This window comes from Nothoprocta perdicaria, unplaced genomic scaffold, assembly GCF_003342845.1.
Source record: "Nothoprocta perdicaria isolate Ctin4 unplaced genomic scaffold, notPer1 scaffold_5, whole genome shotgun sequence".
In the NCBI taxonomy this organism is placed as follows: domain Eukaryota; kingdom Metazoa; phylum Chordata; class Aves; order Tinamiformes; family Tinamidae; genus Nothoprocta; species Nothoprocta perdicaria.
Genome location: NW_020455754.1, coordinates 5,769,739 through 5,793,925, shown reverse-complemented (window position 1 = coordinate 5,793,925; position 24,187 = coordinate 5,769,739). Strand labels below are relative to the sequence as shown.

Sequence of the window (24,187 nt, the reverse complement as noted above, 5' to 3'; positions counted from 1 at the left end):
ACTTTCCTCTCAGATCACAGTAAACAAGCTTTGAAACATGTAATTAACCTGTCAATGTTTGAATACAATCTTGATGTAACCCACACAACAGCAACTACAATATTTACAAGCACTCTCCTTCTCAGCTGTAACAACATTATTTCTGTTTTCATACATGGCTGGCACTTGCATCCTAGTACAGGCATTAGCACCAGTTTAATGCAATAACTGCAGCTTACACCAGCAGCACGCCTACCTTCCTCCAGGTGAGCATTAGGGTCGCGACTACAAATTTGTGTCCAACAAATCTCACTGATGTGCTCAATAAAGCTATGTGTCCAATGTAGCCATTTACCCATCAGTTCCAGCCTGCCTCTACTGCAATGACCGACACACATCTGGGGTGACTGTACAGCTACCTCCTGCACATGTGGATTTACTCAGGTAAGAAGGAGACAAACTTAAATTTCAGATTAATGGGGCTGGAGACTGTGATACCACCAAAAGATGGAATTAGTGTTGCCCTTTCCACCTTTTAGACCACCTCTGCTTCATTAAAGATTCTTGATTGGAGCCCTTGAAATTAACCTTAGCGTCATCGTCATTCAGAAGATTCAGGAATTTATGGCAGCTTAACTCAAACTCTGCCATGTTCACATGCTACAGGACTGCCCTCCTCAACACTGAATGTCCTCTGCTCACCCATTACACACTTTCCGAGAAGGACAGTAGGAAGCAGTACATGGAGAAGGTGACATCGTGCTAGTAACCAAGACGCAGCCCTGGGACGCAGAGACTCCTTGTCTCTTTGACTGGCACATTACCAGTGGCACCTAACTCCAGAGAGACAAATGGGACCAAGGCCACAACCAGCCATGGGCACTCTCTGCATATGGTCAAGTGATTCATGCTGGTGATTGACTTGTGTCTGCATTAAAAATCCAAAGGGAAAATATTTCAATAGAAATACATTGTTATATGATTTTTTTAAATCAAAATACTATTTTTTTAACTAAGAATAAAAAATTTCAAGATCATACTAAACACCTACAAAAACCCTGTCTTTTAATCATTTTAATTGTTTACGGTGCAGGACTGTTGCTCCTAAATCATACTGCAAACTGCCATGAAAGCTAAAATGGCCCAATAAGTAGCCTGTTAAAAAGCACAGGAGAAGAATGTCTGTTTGAGAGCCATCTGCATTACTGTGGGAAATGGCATAAATAGCAGGAAGTTCCCCATATTAAAAAAAAAAAAAAAAAAAAAAAAGAGAGAGAAAGAAAGAAAAAGAAAGAAAAAGCTAAATCAAGTTGAAGAGTAAAAGCAAGACTACTAGCACCAAGTACCTTTTTTTTATATATATGATATGATTCACTCTATAAACAGTATATTTAAAAAAAACAAAACAGACAAATTAAACCTCCACACATACTTCCAAGAATTCTGTCTCTCTAAATTGAGTTATCCTAAAGTTAGACCGATCAAAGTCTTGAAGTCTAGGCCAATCTTTTCCATGCCCTCGATGGTCAAGTGAAGGCACTATCAAATAGCAACTTATTCCCCATGCGCTAGATACCTCTGTTTTGGGATAAGCTGCCCTCTGGAAGCATCTACCTTTCTTCAATGAAMTGTGATGACAAATTTAGACTAGGCATTTAACCAGAGACATCTGAAGATAACTGACATAAATTCAACCCTCAAGTGGTTCTGGTTAACTGGGTGAATTGGCAAAAAGAGAAAATTTTCACGACATTATTTGGGAAAAAATATTTATAAAAACTGCCAAGGATTTTAATAGTAAAGGTTAACGTGCTGGTCTCCTACATCAGCATATGCCTTGCACCCTTTACCCCATTCTGGCCTCAACTGTAGGGGTAGCTTCTGGTTGTATCTTTGAATTTCTCAGCATTTACTGGTCTGTCACCACTTTAATGTTCTTTAAACATAATTTGTGGCATTTTCCAATACTCATCTTCCCTGGTTCCCAAGAAATGTCTGACCTATTTATGGGCCATTGTTACAGAGAGCTGGAGAGAGTTAAGCAAGTTTCCTGGTTTGTTCTCCACAAACAGTTTGGTTTTCCTTTGTGCTCTGAAGTAAATAAGTTTAACTGTGTTTAAAACCACAAATATACAATACTGTCGCCCACACATTCCCAAAGGGTGAACATTATGTCTGAAATCCTATGGTTTATGATGMTCAGGATATATTTTACTTCTCTCTTCTCCAGAACTGAAGCATGAAAGATGCATCAGGARAAGGCATGTGCCCTTTCCTTTAGATTTTTCTGCTATTGACCACTGTCTAAAATACTGAGCTAGAGGAATCTTTGTTCTGTGTCAGCACAATTAGTCTTAGGTTCTCATGAACACGGAAAGGAATTGGCTAATTTGGTTACATACCAGTGTTCCTCTTTTTTGTCATCATCTCGGGAAATCGGCTTTAAAGGAGAAAAGCTTTCATTTCACTTGTAAATATGACCTCTGAATCCTGCCTCTGGTCTTGAGCACTGATTAWGTCCACCAGCATTGACAGGATCTGGGTTGTATGCTGGGACATGCAACCCCATGTGTGGGAACACGGGTTTTCCCTGTGATGCTCTGGCTCCCTTCTGGAATGGCAGCGATCCAAGGGCGCTGCCTGGGTCTGCCCAGACCAGGTCCATCCAACACAAAAGCAAAACTGTCGCTGGCTTCAACAGCTCCAGGATTTGGGGATCCTTTCCTACTTTTGCCTATTGGTAAATGTAAGCTACTGAGATTTGTGCATCTGACCCTGCATGGTCGTTTCTGTGCTCTGACCTCAGGTGGAAACTCTTGGTCCAATAGTGGACATCATAGTAACTGCAGAAAATGACATGCCAAGAAATAAGAATTTGTAAATATGAGTTACCTACATTTCTGAACAGTTTTTCAGAAAGCATAAATCTTGAGCAAGGCGTTAACCTGTGATTTGGAGATGAAACCACAAGCCAAAATCCCAGATCCAGTTTCCTCTTCCTCTCCAGTACTTGACAAATTGAGTTCTAGAGCTGGACATAAAGCTAGCACCTGGGCCCTTTCTTCCAAGGGGTTTGTAAGCAAGTTGGTCTGACTTTTGGCAACTGCACTGCTTGCTTTATATACACTCTTATGTGTCAGCTGGGACATACATTGGATTAGACTAAAACCTGAGGAATGGAGAACGTGTCCTTCAAAATCCAAAACACATTTGGTCTGAGTGTGTACAACAAGCCTCTTTCTGTGGTTTGCTAATATATTCTAGACATTCTTGTGTGATACAGCATCMTTTCACACTCTGAAGAGTGCCAGGTTACTTTCTTTTTTTAAAAAGTGACATTTTATAAGGAGATGTCATTAATCTGAGTCACTAGTTTATTTTTGCATGCTTGAGCTCTGGTTTGTGGTTAGGGAAATGGTGACAATCGGTCATAAATTTAACTTGGACTCTGGGCAAAGAGGACCATTAGAACAGGAATGAAGAAAAAAAAATCTACCAGCTCACATCTCCTGATGCTAATGAACTGCTTTCGATGGGAACGGGACCTTTAAGGTATCTATGTTTTCAAAAGTGACTAGTGACTTTCTGTGCCTCAGTTCTGGCCGTCCAGATGCAGACTAATAAGCTTTGGTTTTCAGAAAGAGGGTGCTACTCATTTTTAAAAAATGAGTCAGGCCTCCAAAATAAGCACTCAAAAATGGAGACTTCCAAAATCAATAATAAACATAAAGAGCAAAACAAAAAGCTATCACAGAATTTCATTCAGCAGGAAAAAAAAAAACCAAAAATTAAAAAAAAAAAAAAAAAAGAAAAAAAGAAAGCCTCTCTTTTGTGCTGTACAAAGGTAAAAGAACTAAAGTTTCAGCGCTTCATCTTTTCTTAATATAAAAGAAGAAGAAGTGGTTTCCAGCTGACTCTGTGCAGCTGGAGGAATGTTCTTGGCAGGAAAATGTTTGAAAAAATAGTCCATTTTAAGCAAATATTGTGGAATATTTATAAGAAACCAATTCTGTCTTCACAGTCATGTGTGTTTGTCCTGAAATTTGACTCTCRGAGTTACAGCCCCCCAATAAGAGGGAGAAACAACTGTGGATTTTATCAGCAGCACAGATTTGAACTATTTGCAGCACCAGGCAGACCCAGAATGCTGCTTAAATAACTGCAAGTAACAAATCAGGCCGTTTCTGGACTGGACAAACAGAAAGGCAGAGTCTGTTTGGCAAACAGACTGTTTGCTGGGAGTTGTTTGTCCAGATTCAACATGTGCACACGATATACCAACACTGTTTGTTTGTCAGTTACGAAAGTCCCTTGAAAAAAAGGGAAAAAATAGATGAAAAAAWAAAAAAGGTATTAGATGGCCCATTTTGCTGGGCTCTAAAAATACCAAGGCCTTTTAAATTCCTTTTTATAAAGGAATACGGGAGCTAAGGATTAATTGAACTCACCAGCTTAAGGTATCTGCATTTCTGCATAAAATTAATGTGACAAATTAAGTTTTTATTTAGTTCTCCCTGGCAGAGAAAGGTTGTAATTATGTTAGAGTGTTTACTGCTAAAATATATGTTTAAATAATAAATACGTGTTTCAGAAACCATTTTAAACCTCCTTTTTTTAACACAGTCAACTCCATTTCAAGCATATAAATATTTCAATTACAAAACTTRAATACATGTAAAATAAATTAAAAATATATTATTTACATTTCAAATTATTTATAACATATGCAGCCTGACAGCAACAAATTCACTCTTAAAATGAGCAATATTTTTTTGGCTGTTAAATTTGCTTCTGAAATGTGGTAGGCTTTATATTTTAAATATCCACATGTCTCAGGTACTTACATAGATTTTGCTATAATAGATTCTGAGTAAGATAGAAGTTCTATGATAATTATTTTCATGGCATATTTCTAAAGAATCTTATAACAATGTTGGAAAAAGGTTTGATTTCAAACAGATTGTGTGATTTGCATTGTCATGGAACAAGATTCCATGTAAAGGATGCTAATGTAAGTATTGGACCTCATCCTCAGAATCACATGTAATTATGATTTAAAATGAATCTAAAAAAAAAAAGAAAAAAAACTATATGAAAATGTTTGGCAGGATTTATTCTTTTTCTTTAATTTCCACCTGCCTAGCTTTCTTTGGGGGTTCCTGTAATTCAACTAAAACTGTGTTTAGTTTGAATACATGAAAGAACACGATGAAATTGAGAATTCTGCTCAAGTTCCAGCACAGAATTACCCAGTCAGGTTTGTTCAAAATTGGGCCTGACTTGCAACACTGGATGAACCTGTGCAAGATTTGAAATTGTGCTGAATTTCAGAAGATCGACASTTCAATTCTACACTCTATTAAAGTAAAACAAAAATATTCTCCCTGGGTACTGAAAATGTGCCAGACATTTCGAGAAATAAAGCAGCAAACGGAAGAATTTATCTTGTATTTCATATATGGCTAGTATGTGTAATTTGAATTATTTATAGATCGTTGTTATTTAGAGATCACTTAGACAGCTCATGCATTTCTGCGCTTGTTTATCGTGTTTGCCTGCTTCCTTTGGAAATCATTTCTTTTCCCCTATATGTTTTTCCACTGCTCTCATAGGTTATGAAGCCAAGAGGCAATTCTACAGGGGACAGCGAGTGAAATGGTTTTCACTTGCAGATTTCTTGCAGCCCACTATAGCATCCCAAGCAAACTCGCTCTCATCTGACACCCCCAGTACATTTAACTTCATGACGAAGCCTTGCAACCAATAACATCTTGACCAGCATTCACTCTTTCTGAGTTTAGAGATTGCCAATTCACAGATTCCGCTGAAAAAGTGGACTAAGATCTGTAATGGGAGCTAATTCTGCGGTGCCCAAACTAGGGTACTTATCCCTGTCTTCCTCATTGCTCCCTGGGAAATAACAGCAACCACGACTTTGGTCCCAGCACACAAATCACTTATGTGGGACTCCAGGGGCACTTTCACCGTCAMATACTGGCTGCAGAACAGGGCTCATTTATTATATCTCCTTTTCTGGAATGTCCTCTTGGTCACACTTGAGGACAGGTGGAAGGATGAGGGAGAGCAGGAGGAAAGTGAAGCCCATTGAGGGCATTGCAGGAGACACTTCACTTGGGAAAACTGCTGCCATGTGCATGATGGATCGGGATGGAGAAGCCACTGGGTCTAAATTAAGCTAAGACTGATTTAATATTTGCCATAAGGCAGAGGATCAGAATGAAAGGAGGGGAAACAAGACTCTCCTTCAAGCTTTTTCAGCGCAAAACCTGGTTCAATGGCAAGGTCACAGAATCTAACCCTGCTCCATCATGGGGAACCGTGATTTCCATGCTCCAAGTGCCACAGGATGGGCACTGCAGACGTAGCTGGGAAAGGCTAATGCTTGCTTAGGCACTAAACTCATGAAAATATAAGTTTCTGATAGAACTTCCAATAGTGCTTTGAAAAGCCATAAATGCAATACTTAAACCCTTTCCTTTGAGCTGCCTTCCAGCGGCAGGGAAACCCTGGAGAATTCTGCCCTAATTTCTATGGCCCCGTGCGCTGAAAKCGGCTGTTCTGGTTTAACATCCCGCAGGCTTTGGGGAAATAAAAGGCTTCAAGCTCAATAACATGCTAGGAGAGGAGAGGATACAAGAAGCTGAGAGGAACAGCAAAAGCATAAAATGGATGAAAAACAACCARAAATGTGTTCTTGGGAATCTGAGTCTGTATTTTCCACCATGGATATAACCCTGTATGTTCAATTACCATTAAGCAAATAGCACTGACTCCAAGCACTTGCACTTCAAGCACCTGCAAGCCAGAAGCACGGAATTTCTACAGCCCTTCCCTTCTACCGTAGCTGAAGCTACGAGCAGGCAGCTCCCCAGGAAAGCAGCAGCCCCTAAGCGGCCGTTTCCTGCGGGCCCGTAGCCATTGCAGTGTTAAACGCAGGATTATTCACAGAGGCAGCGTTTACCCTCCCCTTTCCTTGGAATCAAAGGCACTGAGCGAAATTCTGTGCCAGCGAAAGGAAACGCAGACCCCTCTGGCTATAGCAGATTTCTGCCACAGGTAAATTTGACTAATTATTTTCATAAAACTCAACGAGGGAAGGATTCACATCTCGACATTTGTTGTTGATTTAGCATGTGGCATAGAGAAAGGCCAGGCTTGCTGTAAGCTAGACAAAGCTATTAGACATTACGGTTCAGACAACACCTACCTCACTCCAAACCAGCATGGTGCCGAATATGACCTGTAACCCATCAAAGAAATTGTCTCCTATGATGATGACAGTGGCACCTCCTGTAGTCCATCCTTCACTTGGACTGATGGCTTTGATACATGGTGTAGCTGCTTTTCAACACACATGAAAAAGAGAAGTATTCTGCTGTTAGAACCAGATTTTAATGATTGAAGACTTGAGAAAAATAAAATAAAAGGTGCTTTCATTTCCCCCACCGCCACCCTTACTAATACAACGATTGCAGCAACCTCATTCTTTCTAGTGTATGTGCATGACCTCAGCCTACATCTTTGGAAGTATATTTTCTCAATTAATTTCTGTTTGCTTTTGTTAGTTGTATTGAAAAAACATTAACTTTTCCAAGCCTGTATTAGCAGAAAAAAAAAAAAACCACGGCATGATGGCAGAGATCAACTGGAAACCAGGACAAATTCCTATCTTTTTTCTATAAGAAATGCTGAATACTTGAGTTAATAAAATAATCTCCAGCAAGCTTGCTTTATTATCCACCATAACCTAAATTAACTAAGGCAACTCCCATGAATACCATGGAACACATTAGCTAAATGAAAAAAAAAAAGGGGGCGTAAACCACAGGGTTTCTTTAAGTCATGTACAATCAGATCCAGGTGGTTCCAGTGTTAAACCACCTTTCCCTGCTTAATGCTTTAGCAACTTAAAAACATTATATATATATATATACACACACACACATACATATATTATATACACACACACACACACATATATATGTATAAAAGAGAGAGGCAGCAACAAAAGAACGAGAACGAAAGAAGGAAAGGAATGAAGAAGGGAAGAAAAATAAAACCTTGCAATAAAATCAAGAGGTTTAAGACATCCCAGTTACAACTACTAGATGATTAAGGAACACATGCAACATATTTGCCATAACTTGCCCTACCACTTTCTTGGCGTCACACGTCCCCTGGGAGGATCTTGGAAACTCAAGCAGTGTCCAAAGTACTAAGCTCAGTTCTTGGTGCTGTAATATACTCTGTTTTAAGCCTGTCCAAGCAGAAGCAAGCTCAGCTTTGTACACCAGTGAGGCAGGGCAACGTAAACATCCACGCACTGATTACCCTCCTCTGTAATACTAAAGCACATCTGAATTTAACTGTGTGCTGAACTCGGTGGAATAACACCTCTGCAAAAATAACCTAACCAAGACAAAAAGTCCTGTGTAACTTGCTGCAGGGAGGAGCAGGCTGGCTGAGGTGGCCTGTCTTCACGGAGACTGAGGAAAACAAGCGGCTTCATCTCAAATGCCACTTTCTCCTTGCTAAATCTGAAGGAGGAGAAAAATGTAACCCTGCACTACTAGACAGCATTTTAGGTAAAACGAGTACCTCTATGACTTCAATGTGTGGAGAAATAGATTCCTTAAAAAAAAAAAAAAAAAAGTAACGTTCCACTGATCAAGATCAGCACTAGAAAGAAAGATCCTTTCCTTTACATAGGAACCCACTCCTCAGCTGAGAAAATAATCTGGCTCTATCGAAAACATATGGAGGGCTGATGCTGCCTGTGCCAAGGCTCAGATGTCATTCAGGTGTCAATCAGCAGGACTTCGTTATCTGCACCCAGATCTGCATCGCTATCTGCTTTAGCAGGGCTCTCGGCAGTTGACTGTGAGTTGCCTCTTGGTCAAAAAGCTCCCTGAGCTGATTATTTGCCCCCCAAAATTTTCGGATTTGTCAAGGGAGAGCACACAGGCACTTTGCCAGGTTAGGATCTCCTAGGAAAAGAGGGATGTGAAACATTAGCCCCACACCCACATCCAGGAGGTACCGAGCGTGTGGCTGAGTAGGGAGGCTCTGCCCTACATGCAAGTAATTTAATGGTAAGTAAATCAATTACCTACCACTCAGAAGCTCACTTTAAAATGCTCTAGACACAAAGTGCTAAAGAAATGGTATGCAACAATATCATTATTTATCAGCTAAGTTCTGGCTGCTTGGAGCTACTTGCACAAGCTGGTGAACCCAGCACGGAGATCCTTCCTCAGAGCCTGGCRGGCTGGGAACAAGGATGGAGCTGGACCAGGAGCTGCGGAGTCCCCGCGGGCACTCGCTCCACATGGACAGGGCAGTGCAAACAGACCCTGGCCCCGCTTACAAAAACCTACAAGTGTCAGGCACAAACTTTTCCACTACTCAAGCTGATGGGGCTGCCAGCTCGAGTGAAAAGCACACAAATACCTGCTCAAACGCAAACCCGCTACACACACGCACAGAAAAAATCATTACCCTGCTCCCAACTTGGCAGAGTGCAGCAGTTAACTTTTACATGAGCTAACAAAAGAAACATCCTAACGTTACCGTCATGAAAATGCAGCACACACAGAAGTAACCTCAATATGCTTAATTTGGATTCAGGTTACTTGCATAAAACTGTGCATAAAAACCCATTGCAAAGTCCCAAACCAAATGCTTCCCTTTCAACCGAGCTCACTGCACTGGCTTTACAGTGAAAGCAGTTTTTCGAAAATGCCATCTAGCCCTTTCACAGAATCAAACCTTTTCATAAATAAAGTCACTTCCAAATTACACCCTTTCCATTATATCCAGTTGATTGTGGACACCCACACCACAATAAAACCCAAACTTAATCAGTTTCCCATGTGTCAGAGAATGAGCTCCTTTTCTTAAAGACTATAGGCAACGTTTTTTTCCCTAAATACCAGTGAAACAAAAACGGTTTGAGATCGCAAGGCATTAACGGAAAACATATGCAGGCTTTAAAATTATAGATTGAATTCATCTCCGAAAATGAATACAAGACACTGTGCCACGGCAGTAGGACCCCACTGCAGGTCTTGCTGTCCCTCTCATCCCGCTCATTCGAGTCACATCCTCACATGTGCACGTGCTCAGCACCAAACACGTGCCAAGCTCCATCCCAGACTGTTGGGAATGGAGCCCCTGGAAGGATGATGGGAGAACCAGAGCCCGTTTTGCCAGAGTATCCCCCAGGTAAAACTAGGAGAGGAGGGAAGTGCTGCTTATGCCCAGGGTACAAACGTCTGTCCAGCTCAGGGCCTGCAATCATTTGGCAATTCTCAAAGTGCTCTCTGGGAGGTGTTTACTTCTGTGAAACCCTAGAAAACAGAGCTTAGGCAAAATGATCCTTTCAATATTTTTCTACATTTTGTTTTGGTCGCAGGAGAAGTCAAACTGCAGACCATCTCTTGCAGAACATAGAATTCCAACATTTCTATCTGAGATTAACTGTGATACTTCTTGATATTTCCAAGAGGAACAAAATATTTTGTTCAAAATAGTAATATTTCAGATATCTGTCTGTAACACCACAATATCATTGCTTGAATGGTGCTTTTAAAATAGAAGCTAAATTAAACTTATATCTTTCTATAGGGGAAAAAAATAAATGAATTAGCTGAAGTCCGAAACTTCATTGAAATAAAAAATGCACTGAAACATTCCAGTTCTAATAAAGGCAACAAAATATGTATGACAAATAAAAAATACACATTTCTATGTATCTGAACAACACCCCAAACTGCAGTATGAGCCTTGCAGCTCCCCAAAAATGGGACACAGCCACATCTGCCACTTGCTATAACAGCCTAATAGCTCTGAACATTACTGAGCAGCTCCCCTTCTTTGCATGATATCGGGACAAATCCAGACCAACAGGCGATGCTCATTGCATCTCATTGCACTGCTCATGCATCTTGGCTCAGCAGGCGTAGATGTTAAAGGGAGGCATTGCAATGCCAAACCCATTGCAACCAATGGGAATTTTGCCCCCAACTTCAAAGCTAAGGTCTCCATCAATAATTTTTAAGGATTTATGAGCAGAAAGTTTAATGACTTCAAGGGAAACGGTATTCTGCAACTTCTGGTGAAATCTTCATCTGTCCTCAGAATAGAAGTTGCTAAAATCTTACCATTTTCTACACAGGGATGGTAGGTGCCAGCTTCAGTGCGCAAGGAACAGACAGGAAAAGTTTTGTGTGTGCCTGTGTGTTTCTGTGCTCCCCTAGCTCCCAACATGCAGGGGATTTTTCTTCCTTCAAACTGTGACAATAAAATGATTTCCCCGCCACAGTTTAGCATAATGGTTCAGAAATGCTCGTGGCGTATTGCAGAGTTAAAGTGGAAATTATTAGGTAGCTCCTCTTTGTTATAATAATGATCACTCCACAAATAAAAGCTCTTCTCCCAGAGGTACTGCAAGGCACAAAATGCTAATTCTGAAGATTATGTGTGCACTTTTATTAAATATTACTATGCCCTGTCTGTTTGAGGGCTTCACCGCTCTGATTGTTTTATGAGTGCCATGTTAATGTCAGCCCCATCTTGCCAGCAGCAGGCACACATTTTAGCTTTTGTAGGCGAGTTGATCAAAGGCCACGTGCTGAGGGAATTGCTGAGAAAACACGGACAAGCGATGAAAATCTAACAGATTAATTGGTTTAAATTTCATTTCAGGGCGGTGAACTTTGGCTCAGGACACTAAGACTAGACTAGCAGTCAGGGCCTAATTACCACATTTCCAATTTGCCCCTGAACAATGCTTGGAAAGGAGAGTAATAATAATAATGATAATAGCAATAACAACAAAACAACAGCAATAGCAGCTCCTAATAGCTCCTCATACATGCTTAATAACTAACTTTGTGTGAAGGCAATGGCATTAGGAAATCCCTTGTCCCCAACATTGCCACCTCTGCCTCCAGAGCATTTCTATTTGCCCCAAGCAGCAACCGAAGGCAAAAGAAACAGCAGATACACCCCCAGKAGCTTTAAACATTTGATTTTACAGAATCAATAAATTAATAGTTCAGGTGCTCCACAAACACACACAGAACATCTCGTATTCTTAATTAAGGACCTGAAGTTATAAGCAGAGATAGTATTTTACCCTCCAACAGAATTGATCTATCACACTGATAGAAAACAGAGGCTGGGGAAAAGAAAACATATTTACCACAAAGTTTATGGGTGGCCTTGGAATAAGGGTTAATTGAGCTTAGAGGTACATGCTCACTGAGGTGAATTAGTGGGATGCACAGCCATCAGCAGGGCTCTGGGACTGCTCTTATTCAGCTTCTGAAATGTATTTGCACTTTGATTAATATCCAGCTTGTGCTGGTGACTGTAAGAATGACCTCGCCTGCAGGTTTTATCGTGAAGGGTGGGTTCATCCTCCATTATTCCCTAGATGAGGCTCTGACAACAGTTGCTGCATCACAACAGGAGTTTAAATGATGGGGTACAGGCTTTTATTTTTCTTCTTGTTAACGTTATTGTGACAGCGAAGACGAGTTGCATCAAACCAGCTAAAAGTGGGAATTCAGATAAGTAAAGAATCAGAAAATACCTGGAGTTTTATTTTCCTTTTTTCTTGGTGATGACTTAATTCCAGACTAACTGTATAAATGAGCTGCAGATTAACCCACAGTTTATGGGTTTGAACCCATGACTTGTTAACCGCTTTTGGCGAACTTCTAATTTTCAGAACATCAAGACAAATCAGTGTTATGCACTCAAACCATGACTTATTCAAGTTGTGATTCGGCAAAGCACTTAAGTACTTACAAGCCCAGTTAATGAAGAAGTTTGCAGAATAAGGAACTCAACTCTGTCAAGAGCTATGTAATATATCCAGAATTGGATTTCGCTTTTTCAAAAAAAGATTTAAGCTACGTGTAGACCTAYGTGCAGGACTATGGAGGGCTATGCAGAGCTCATACAACCTCGCTTGCAACCTAGAAGCAGGAGAGCCAAAATACAAATACCAATATGCTGAACCAAGTCACTGTACTTTGCTCAGCGTTTGCTAGGGTTTCTAGAGTACTTTTAGATCATACGGTGTAGATCTACCTTTAGCTACTTCCTAGCTATTGAAATCATGTAGGATTTGCTACCCAGGAATGATCCAAGCCTAACTTCCTTTCCCAAAACACTATGGAGCTGAAGGTGAGCAAACACTCACTGGAGTCCTGGAAGTCTCTTAATCACTATTTTTGGATTATTAGGTTGTGGATCTGCAGGAACAAGTGTGTGCACCTACACAACGATGTGGGACCATCGGACACGAGCAGGCGCTGCTGGAGTCGCATCCTGTGCGTGCAGCCCGGGAAGCCTTTGAGCTGAACTCAAGGCAGAGCCTATGGCAAAGGTTGCAGGTGCGGTCCAAAGTGTTAGCTACAAACCCTTCAGGGAAAGGCAACGTGGCAGCGTTTCACATATTGCACCCGCAACGTTAAATCTTCACTGCTAAACTAAACAACGCACTGGGTGTTTATCTTAGCAAAGTGATGATCTTCCTGCTTTCCCTTTTTCCTATCGCAGCCTGCCTGCTCCCGTTCCCCCCTGACGATAAGCAGCTGTTGGGCAGGAAACGGGGAGCAGAGTGTCCACGTTGGATGGGATAACTCACACAGCCCCATGCGATGTGGGTGCGAGGAGGCAGTGCTCTTCCCACCCAGCTCCCACCTCGGGAATTCCGCTCCGCACGGGCTGGACATCGCACCAACAGGGCCAAAAACGGGCAGCCACCCCCCGGTTCTTTGTGACGGTCCATACGGGGTGAAATCATTGAACCAAAACCCCGCATCGCACTGCGCCCCAGCCCGGGGGAGGCAGGCAGGGGAGGCTGCCCTTTTTTGTGCCAAAACTCAAGGTATTCGCTGCGATTTTTCTGCCTAACAATCTGGGTGCTATGTTGCCATTAATGGGAATTGCAGATGTAAATTACCCGGTGCAATATTCCACCTACAATCAATACTTCAGCCAGGCTCTCTCTTTTATCCTTACGGATGGGCTCAGCTAGCAAAGTTACATTTCACCGAGTTCTCTGCATTTTTCTTCCCTTAATGATTTCTTGAGCTCGCAGTTGTTGATCACTGACTGAAACATGATTGCAAGGACACAAATACACACAAAAAACGCAATACTCTCTAATGACATGTGTTACCAAAAAAAAAAAAAAAAAAAACCCAAACTCCATTATGTGTTTTCCTTAAAAGTTTTCCTTAAAAATAATTTAGATATCTCTACAATAATGTTAAAATATATCTTTTCATTTTCTCTTTCAGAAACCCTTTGGATCACAGTAACAGCTTTGTTTGCTTGTTTGTTTCCCTTCAGGAGATACCTCCATCTTTCAAAAAATGAATAAGGCAACGAAGGTCCATGCCTTCTTACTGAAAGTCAGGAAAACCTGACCTCCAAAAGAGAGCTCTGTCGTGTTTGTTGATTCCTTTGGCAAATAAATTCAGCAAGAAAAATATGATGTCGCTAAAGCGCTTCCAAATTTTGGTCAAATGTAATACACAGATTCAGCCAAAATATATTTCAAGAAGCCTAATAATTTTACTGTAATACTTTTCCACGGACTGCTCTTTCAGAATCACATTTTCACCTCAATATGTGTTTTAAATGCATAAAAGGAAATTGCAGTTGAATTTCAGATTTTAACCTCTACTTTTTTTGCTCCCAAAGTCACAAAGTTACCATTTTGAGTAAACCTGAAGCAAGTTCCTGCTGTTGCTTGCTTTCACCAAACACAGCCCAGATGCCCACAGCCCCCGGCTCCAGGACAAGGTCTGGGCCATCGTGGGCATCTCAGTTGCCTTGTGCACATTCACCTGCTGAATCAGCCTGCCGAAGCAACTTAAAGCATCACGTAGGAACTACCAAACATTGACTCCACTTCCTCCCGTGCTCACCATGAGGTCGCTCGCCAAGGGCCAGGAACAATATTTTTCCCTAAAAGACGGGAAGTTGAAGACAAGAGCACACGAGGGGCAAAGGAGGATTCGCGCGCAGGACCACRCTGCTTTATCTAGAGATAGGCTTGAAAAGCTCTGCTGCTAAAACAACACCAAAACCCCACATGGCTTCTCCTGTTTCAGTTTCAACTGCTTCCTTTTGATTTCACTTCCGCTGATAAAGTCACAGGGGCCAGCCAAGTCCATACGMCTATTTTAAAAACAATGAGCGTGTCCAGAAAGGAGAGTGCATCTGTTTAAGTGCACTAAAGTTTAAAAATAATTCCACTGATGCAATTTCTGGGTGAGGGTGAAGCCAACCTTGGGAAGTGAAGCGCAAAATGTGTAATATAAATCAACCCTAAAAGTTTGTTAAAACAAATGTAACAGCCTAGTTTGCATACCCCGCATCAGCCTTGATTTAACTGAATTGTTCATCAGTGGCACTATGGCCCTGAACCCACAAAGCACTTTAGAAGACTGCACTAGTCTTTTTCCCTAATATTTACCCTGTGCTTTACTGCTTTGACAAGTCTTAATTTAACAAAAGGGCAGGTGAGCAGTATTTCTAAATTCATTTGTTCCTGTTAACCATCACTTTGGGCTCATTTCATCTCTTGATCACCTTCTGATGATGGACATTGGAAATGGGGACTGTATCTAGCAAATTAAAGAAATACTTTCTTTCATCTTTAGTCCCTTAACCAAACCCAAAAGCCTCTCTACAAATGTTTTTAGTCAGAACACAGGGCTAGTGAGAGTTCCTGAGTCACAGCATCCACATCCTGCAATATGGTAGAAGTTYAACAGTCCGAGAACAGTGTCATGAAACTTGATGTTCAGATGTATCGGTTCTGGATGCACTGGTTCAATTTAATCAATGATATATTGACATTATATATTGACATTATATATCRACAATGATATATAACATTACTTTTCAAAACACAGAAGCTATTCTAGATGAAGTGCAGAGGTCAATCTAAATCTGAATTCCCATTTCCCAAAGTAAAGTCTAATTTTTCTGGAATCTTTCACTATCACAAAGAAGAAGAAGAAAAAAAAAGAAAAAAAAAAAGAAAAAAACACAGAATTTTGTCTCATCCTCTCAGCATGGCATGGTGTCACCCCAAGGAGTTCACCTGGGATGGATGCTGCAATAAATGAAGAATTGAGTTCACCTTAGTAAAAATAGGAGCCTGGGCTAAAATTAATTTTTAGCTCAATTCTCTTTGTTTGGGAGAATTCAGAAAGTCTGCCCACAACAGAGAGCTCGCAGTAATCGCCCCGCAGACACTGAGCAATCCATGCAGAAATACAAAGCAGTTGTGGCAGGGGAAGGGAGGGCCTGTAATCCAGTTTCTACAAGGAAAATTCAAGTACCCTAAGAGGTCTTATTCCTCTTCTGATTCCTCTCACAAATTACAGGCTGCTCTCTAATGCAATTTTCTGCAGTCTGAGAATCATAAAGTCAAATATGAACAAGTCTAGTGGAAAATCTGTGACGCTAATCTTGGCCTACGTCGTATTTTTAACAGGCGCTGAATTTGTGTGCCGGATTATCCAGATGGCCATACAGGAATCATCCTGATAGGATTAAACCTTTGTGCTGAACTCTGCTCCATCTGTTCTCAGAGGTTTGCCTGCCGCTATCAGAATACGAATTTTTAGCTCACGTCTAGCACCACGACTGAAAGCACTTGTATACCACACACAGGCACATCCCTCCATACATTTACACACACACACACACATATATATTCACATACACACATACATATATTCATATACACACATATCCTTGAGTACTTGATTTAGTAATGCAAGACAAAGTTAGCCTGAAGTTTACCACTGAAGAAACATATTGGTTCTATTATTCGTTTGAAGAACAAAGTATGCAATATCTAAATTCAAACAAAAAAGCATTTTTGTTGTTGTTCTGGGGCTTGTTCAATTCATTAAACCATAATACTGCCATAAATTTACAGATGAAGGCATGACTAAATATAAAGCAGCACGGCTCTTCATCTTTGAAATCTATTACTGCATGAGAATGTATGACACAATTTCACTTTGAAGATATCATGGTTAAATATTCCAGATTAAAAAACAAGCAGCAACAAAAGCCATGCCCAGACACAGAGCTGGTAGCTGTTATTTGCGTCTCAATCCAGTCACAGGCCAAGAACAAAAAGTAATAACCAGAKCCAGCAAAAGAAAAGCTTATTCCCACTAATGTTGCTTTCTGCTTTTATTATCTATTAATGGCAGTCTTTTGCATTCATTGTTGCAGCCTGCCAGATGCAGCAAAGATCCATATTCATCATGTGCAAAAATTCTGCTCAGGCAGGCTCCGTGACAGATTACACCGAGTTGCCAACCGGGAGACCCAGGTCCGAGGGACGGCCTCCGGTTTCTGGGCCCAGGGCCAAGGGGATAGGTAGGGAATCTAGCTYGTCCATAAGAAAAGCACCCTGACGATCAAGGGTCTTAACTAAATCACGGGCCTGGCCAGAAACGCACTGCCAACTAATGAGTATCAGGGGTGGGGAGAGCTGCACAAGAAAAATAAACGCAATAATTCAACTGATATTATTATTATTATTATTTGGGAGGTTTGATTCAGGAATGCAATATAATACTCGGCCCGTGTTTGTCATGGCAGCGGGACAGMAAGGAAGGCAGTGTAAGCCGAGCCGCGTTTCGAGTGGAATCCCTCACCGCGTCGCGGAGACTGAGAGCCCCTTGTCTCTGCTGAGCGGTGTCTTTCACAGGGCGGCCCCCTCTGTTCTTTGTGCCGCGCTGAATGGAAGGGCCAAGCGCCTCCTCCCAGCCAGCTACGTCTCACTTGCAAAAACACCAGCATAAAAATATATTTATAGTTCACGCTATCTGTCCAGCAACGACACCACATAAAACCAACATGCTGAAAATCTGAAGGGTGAATACTTTGGACCCCGGCCTGCAAATGCTTAGAAAAGTTCGTTCGTTCAATGTGCCTGATACAATCATGCTATGCTATTATTTATTTATTCATTTAGGGCCGTGTTTCAGACCTGAGGCATTGTAGCCTGTAAAAATTAAGGATTTGCTCTGGCTGGGGGCAAGTCACACTGCCTTAAATTACCATTCTTGCTGCTTTACATAACCAGCAGCACTGGGCAGGCACCTCTGGAAGCCCAAAGACTTGGAGCTCCTCACTGGCTCCTACAAGAGGTGAGGAACMCCCATAGGACAATATCATAAACAGAAAATTGCCTGAAGCAGCCCCCTAGGAAAGACAGGGCATCTGATGCTGAGCCCTGACTCCGGGCTTCACAGCAAACACCTCTGYCTGCCTGTGATGTGAGATGAAGAAGAGCACCCACAGCAGCCTCCCAGGTCACCACTCGCAAGAAGGTTTTGTGCTATGCAGGGTAACAGACTAGGTTTGCCCCCAAAAGGCTCCTAATCAGAGTTGCTTCATGTCTAAGTGCCCCAAAGGGCCAAACCCAGCCTGAGATTTTTCCCCTTTCCTCTTCTTGAGGGTCCGTGAAGGTAAGGAGCACATGCTTGCTGGGACCTGCTGCTCCACAGTGCTGTGACCTCAAACCCTCACCCACAAAGTGAAACTGCAGCCGGAGAGATGAGTAGCCTTGTGGTCAGGATTGTGATTTACCTCAAATCTTGATCTCAATCAAATCTTGATTTCGGCAAGAATCACAAAGCACCAAACCTAAGAATTCCATATGCAACCCAGGATTTTCAGCAAATACTACACAGAAGCTGTACATTCAGCCTTCAAGAGCAAGGCCACATCTGCCCTACCCTTCACAATGCAAACAGGGACCTCGGAAACACATCAAGATTTCATAGGCCTAAACCTCCAAGAGAGTTGCTAGAAAAAAAAAAATATATTTGATTATTTACCACAACAATTCTGAATTTCCTCTACTGTTACTAATGGATAATTCAGGTAAAGGTAGTGGAGTAAAAAACGCAAAGGCTCATATGTACAGTGCACTCCCTTTCACACATTTCTCTAATCCTCATATCATTCTTCTGCACTATGATGCCATTGTGTTAGTGACATGGTGGCCAGCAAAGCAAATTGAAATGTAATGAATKCTCATTAGCTATGAATATTCATTGCCTATTAGGCACTCCTACATGTTTCCCTGTACTGGAAGCTGTGAAGTTTCTGCCAAATAGAGTAGCTAAGGTTTTTCTACTTGCATGACTGTATTCCAATTCCTCTGAGGTCTAGAGAAAAACCTCAAAACTTCAGAAAACTGTTGGCCTCCAAATGTGAATTAACTCTCCAAATAAGAATTAACTCTAATGCTGGTTGGAGAATTTTCATCTGAACTTTTCTCCCTTGTAAGTCTCCAGCAACAAACCCTACCTTTTAACCATATCAAATTTTAAGGACAGCTTCCCCCATAATTTCTTCTTTTTGCAATTTTGGGTGCACAGTTTTGAAAGCTCCTTTGGGAAATTCACAAAATGCATTCTGTCTTCATCCAGGTACCATTTTTCAATGAATTCATGACATCCTCATAACAATAGAAGGTATCAACATATCACACTGTGGCATCATTCAGATATTTTGGGAGAAGGGCTCTTTTATTTTTCAGCTGGTTGAAAAACATAAAGGGCAACTGCTCATAGGTAGAATCTTGATTTTTTAAAAGCAAAGTGTCTCCTGCCTGTATTGTAACAATTTTTCCTTCTTCAGTTAAACCTCACACTAGATCCCCAATGAGTGACTGTCAAGCATTAACCTTTTCTAGTGGTGGTAACTGGAGAACCCAAATTTGACTTTACRGGAAATAATTCCATAGGCATTATCTAACAACTAATTTTTTTTTTTTTTATTAAAGGTTGAATATATCAACTCGTATCTATTAGGTATTCTATAACATGGCAGCAGCAATGTTAGCTTATACATGCTATCAAATAATGCTGAAGTAATGAAAAAAATACACTCAGACTCAAAATTCCCAATTCCAATATGGCTTCAAGAAATACTTGTAACAGATTGTTGGAGCTCAAGTTCCGGAAATTCTCAGAAATCTGCCATTAAAAATATCTCCTTTCAGAAAAAAAAATAATGTTTTCATTTAGGTTTAAACTAAAAATACATTTCCAAACAACAAAAATGTTGCAACCTGATATTATAAATTTCTGAATACCTCTAGTTAACAGCTTTCTCAGGCTGACTTATTGTAACCTAGCCAAATAAGAAGAGAAGTCTTTCTCTTTGACATGTTTGGCATGACAAGGTGACTATCTCTGCCTATCCAACCAGCTCTGTGAAGTTCTCAATAATGTCCAAAGAAGCAGAGGGCTGGTCCTGCACGCAGCTGCTCTGCTCTGGTGAAAATATATATATATATATATATATAAAAATTAATTTATATTAACCAGCTCAATCCATCAGAGCATAAGTGAGTTAATATAGTTTGAGGCATGTAAATTGGAGCTGCAGTGTACTCTCCTAATTTGGTGCACCCCAGATTTTATTCCAGAAGAGACCAACAGGATAACATAGCCCAGCATCCTGCATAATGCCAGTCAAAACGCCTCACCCAACAGTCCCTGCACGAGGAATTCCTCTGCTGGATCTGCAGGATAAGTTTTAGGAAGATACTAAAATTATCATTTCTCCTAACTTTGCATTTGTAAATGGCAGAGAATCTGCCACAGTTTGGGCAACTTATTTCAGTGGTCCCTAGAGTCAAGATCTGCTTGAGCTCACRTTGGAATCTATTTACCCACAAATTCTCCAAAATGAAGCACCTTAACTTTCTGCTCATGTTTTGCCTGTCCTGAGGGACAGAGGCTCTAGCTCCACCCGAATATACACACAGGACTAATCCAGCCCTCATGTGCTCACTTATATTAGAAAGGATCCAGCTGCAGTAAGTCCACAGGGCAGCGAAGAGGTTAATATTATTCACTCAGTGAGGTCAAGCTCCAAGAACACATAACAAGMCATTATGTAAAAAATTGCCCGAATTTATGAGTCACTGCATTTATGAAGGAACCGATATGAGAAAGACAACTTGGCAAAACTGAAGAAAATGATTTCCAGCTTGAAGTTTTGCAATCCTTCAGTATATCAAGGCTCACTTACTGTTATTACTATCCGTGTTGTGCAATGTTCCGAAAGTCACATTTTTTTCCCTTGTGTATGCATGGAGATGTCCAACAACCCTAGGTATTCTTCCCTCRTAGAAAATAAATTAGAAAGCAGAAGTAACTCAGAATAACATACAAGATCCCCTCCAGTAGAGTGGTAGAATCCTAATATTTTTTTCAATATTTCCCTTCTAAATAATAAATCAAGTCCACTGCATTCTTCTATATGGAATTGAATGGTACTGAAAAAAAAAAAGAATATATGTTCATATTTCTCACACAATCACAAAAACAGTTTTAAGTAAAGCACTAAGATATAACAGGTGATTTCACCCAAAGACRTAATGAGACAAATACTGAAGTTCCTTTGTTTAAATACGACCAGTTTGTAAGTGTGTAAACTTACAAACTAAGACACAGCCTAGCAGTCTTTCTTGATGCCCACTCTGGAGCTTTAGTGGGAAATCTACCTCAGGTGGTATCTGCAGGCTGTGACTACCAATGGTGCAGGACTAGCAAGGACAGGCTCTCACAGGGCCCCACCACCAAAGCACATCATCTGCTTGACGTAAGTCAGCCCAGGCAYGGTCACTGCTACTCTTTCTTCACACTACGCTTTGCATCTACAGATAGGAAACTGGCTGAATCACTCGCTCCCACCATGAACTAGGACACCAAAGTAAAGTCTTGTCCATCACATGTATCATAGCAGAGGAACTGAAAAACCCAGCCATGAACCAACATTTCCAGGATAAATTAGCCACTAGCCACACCATCACTATATGGTGACCTATATTAAATACACACATTCACACACACACACACACAATTTTTTATACATTACATATTAAAACAAAGACATGACGTTAGCAATCATGGATTTTTTTTGTTGCTATCTGCAAATTCTGACATCACGTTTCATAGTTTGCCCTCTTGTCTACCCTGCASCTTTCCTCTTTTGCTCCTTTTCAGCTGAGATGGAATCAAACCACCAGAAAATATATGTGTGTATATATATATATGTATATATTGCATTCTTCTGGAGAGCAAGAGGAGGAGTAAGGAGGAAAAGAAATAAAACTGGCCCTTTAAAAAAACAAGCATTTAAGCTGCTTGTCAGTCGTCTTCCTGACAAGACCACTTGAATGTATTCAGGAATATTTGCATAAATGCTCACAGTGAGTTCACCGTGGCAGCTAGTGCTAATGGTACATAAAGTAATTTAGTCACTTCTCTTAGGCATCCTGTCAGGGTGATAAGCACCCCCTCTTTGCCTTGTTGCATATTAGATCATTAGATAATAAAGTGTTAGAGCATGCAAACTGACAGGGTCTCAGGGACTATCATTTTTCGAGGGCATTGCATTCTGCCAGGGAGGAAAAATAATAGAGAAACTGATGCTGCAATTGGCTTTATATTCTAGTAAAACCATTCAGAGATTTGAGAAGAAAAAGAATTTTTACTTTGCTGCAATATGAGAGATTTGACTGGAAACTTTTGCAGTGGTGGACTTCATGCTGGTAAACTTGAAAAGAGTTGGTGCAAACCCTGTCAGAATTGCCCCTCTTCCATAACCTACTCACTTAAATTGCATTGGAAAGCTTTTCCTCTTAAAATTGACTCCCTGGGACGAACTACAAGCTGAAATATATTCTACTGGTCAGGGCCTATTGGCTCTTCCCTATACATCCTACTATATATGTACAATTTAGAAAGGTCAACCACACCAGCCTTCTGGTTTACCATAAATATAAAACAAGCAAGCATCCARCTATTTGTGAATGAAGAAGTGATAATTATTGAAAGCCACAGATTACTGTGGCTCACCCTATTTATACCACACAGAGATGTAAGAAATAATTGGCCTCTGCCAGCTATTATTTTTGAAAGATAGATATATTTATTTGAAATGGGAGCTTCTTAACCCGCTGGTTTCAAGGAGGACAGTATGTGGATGTGAAACCATGATCTAGGTTCCTAGTTTTATTCAGAGAGATGAGTGACGAGAAGGAACTTTCCTTTTACTGTCTGACAAGCAAGATATAAATAGAGATGTGTTGGATGTCCCAAAAATAATCCAGGCTACCTGCTAATGAGATGGTAAAAACCCAGACGTGGAAACACTGGGCTCCTGAGTGGCTCAGGAGGTAAAATTTTCTTTGCAGCTTTTTGGCACCCAAAGACTTTTTTTTTTTTTTTTTTTTAAGGTGTCACATAAAGTGCAATTCAATGTTTAAGCACTGTGTTTCCCAATACTGCTTTGTAGGGAAAAATAAAATTACTCAGGCAACCAGGACACCTCCTTGCTCCATTCCCTGCCTCCTTTCCCCAACTCAAACCTCATGCACAGACAGACATTCATCATTATGACAGCCAGATACTTGTGCTAAGGAGTTAAATATCTAGAAAAGTACACAAGAAAATATTAGTCAAGGGTATATTATAGTTAGAAGTCAGCATTTCATAACTTATGATCAGAAGTGGCTCAGCAGAGCAATAATCTAGGGGCGATGCACCCCCAGCTCTTAGCTTCCTGCCTTGCCATATTGTCTAGGTCAACCTGCCCTCCYGCTCAGAATGCCAGAAAAGATGGAAAAGGGAAAGATGAGTAAACTGTCTTTTCTACTTACACTTAAAGATATAATCCAAGGTGAACATTCCAAAAAGAGAAGGAAAAATAATAGATTTGGGGACCCAAACTGAAGATAAAATTTAATTTCTGTAGAGGAAATGCGTCTGTTCCAAGGGGTCTAAAGTCTTGGGTGACTGCCCAGAACTTCATTAGTATTAAGCCCCATTGAAACTYCCCCCCCCCYYTTTTTTTTTCATTCAGTTAAATGCTTTAGACATATAATACTAGCATTTAACACAGTTACTGGATGATTTTTTTTCCTCCTCTCTTGGACAGAAATATGCACAGGATTCCTGGAGAGAGGGATTGAAGGATTTAGCTTTAAAAAAAAAGCTCTACAAGACTCTGGGAAGAGTGTAATTTTGTAGTGTAGAAATTGCCATTCAAAAGTAAGAATTTACTAGTGGTTGCTTTACGAGGTTGTTTGAGAGGTGCCTGG

General features: G+C 40.8%; 1 protein-coding gene across 1 annotated transcript in view; it reads right to left on the bottom strand.

Annotated features, from left to right (window-relative positions):
- LOC112954423 (transcription factor COE1) overlaps window positions 1–24,187 on the bottom strand; it is a 98,256-nt gene that overhangs the window by 60,034 nt on the left and 14,035 nt on the right. The window contains exon 4 of the mRNA XM_026047616.1: window positions 7,208–7,338. Coding sequence (XP_025903401.1) covers window positions 7,208–7,338 — 131 coding nt within the window. The remainder of the gene's footprint in view (window positions 1–7,207; window positions 7,339–24,187) is intronic.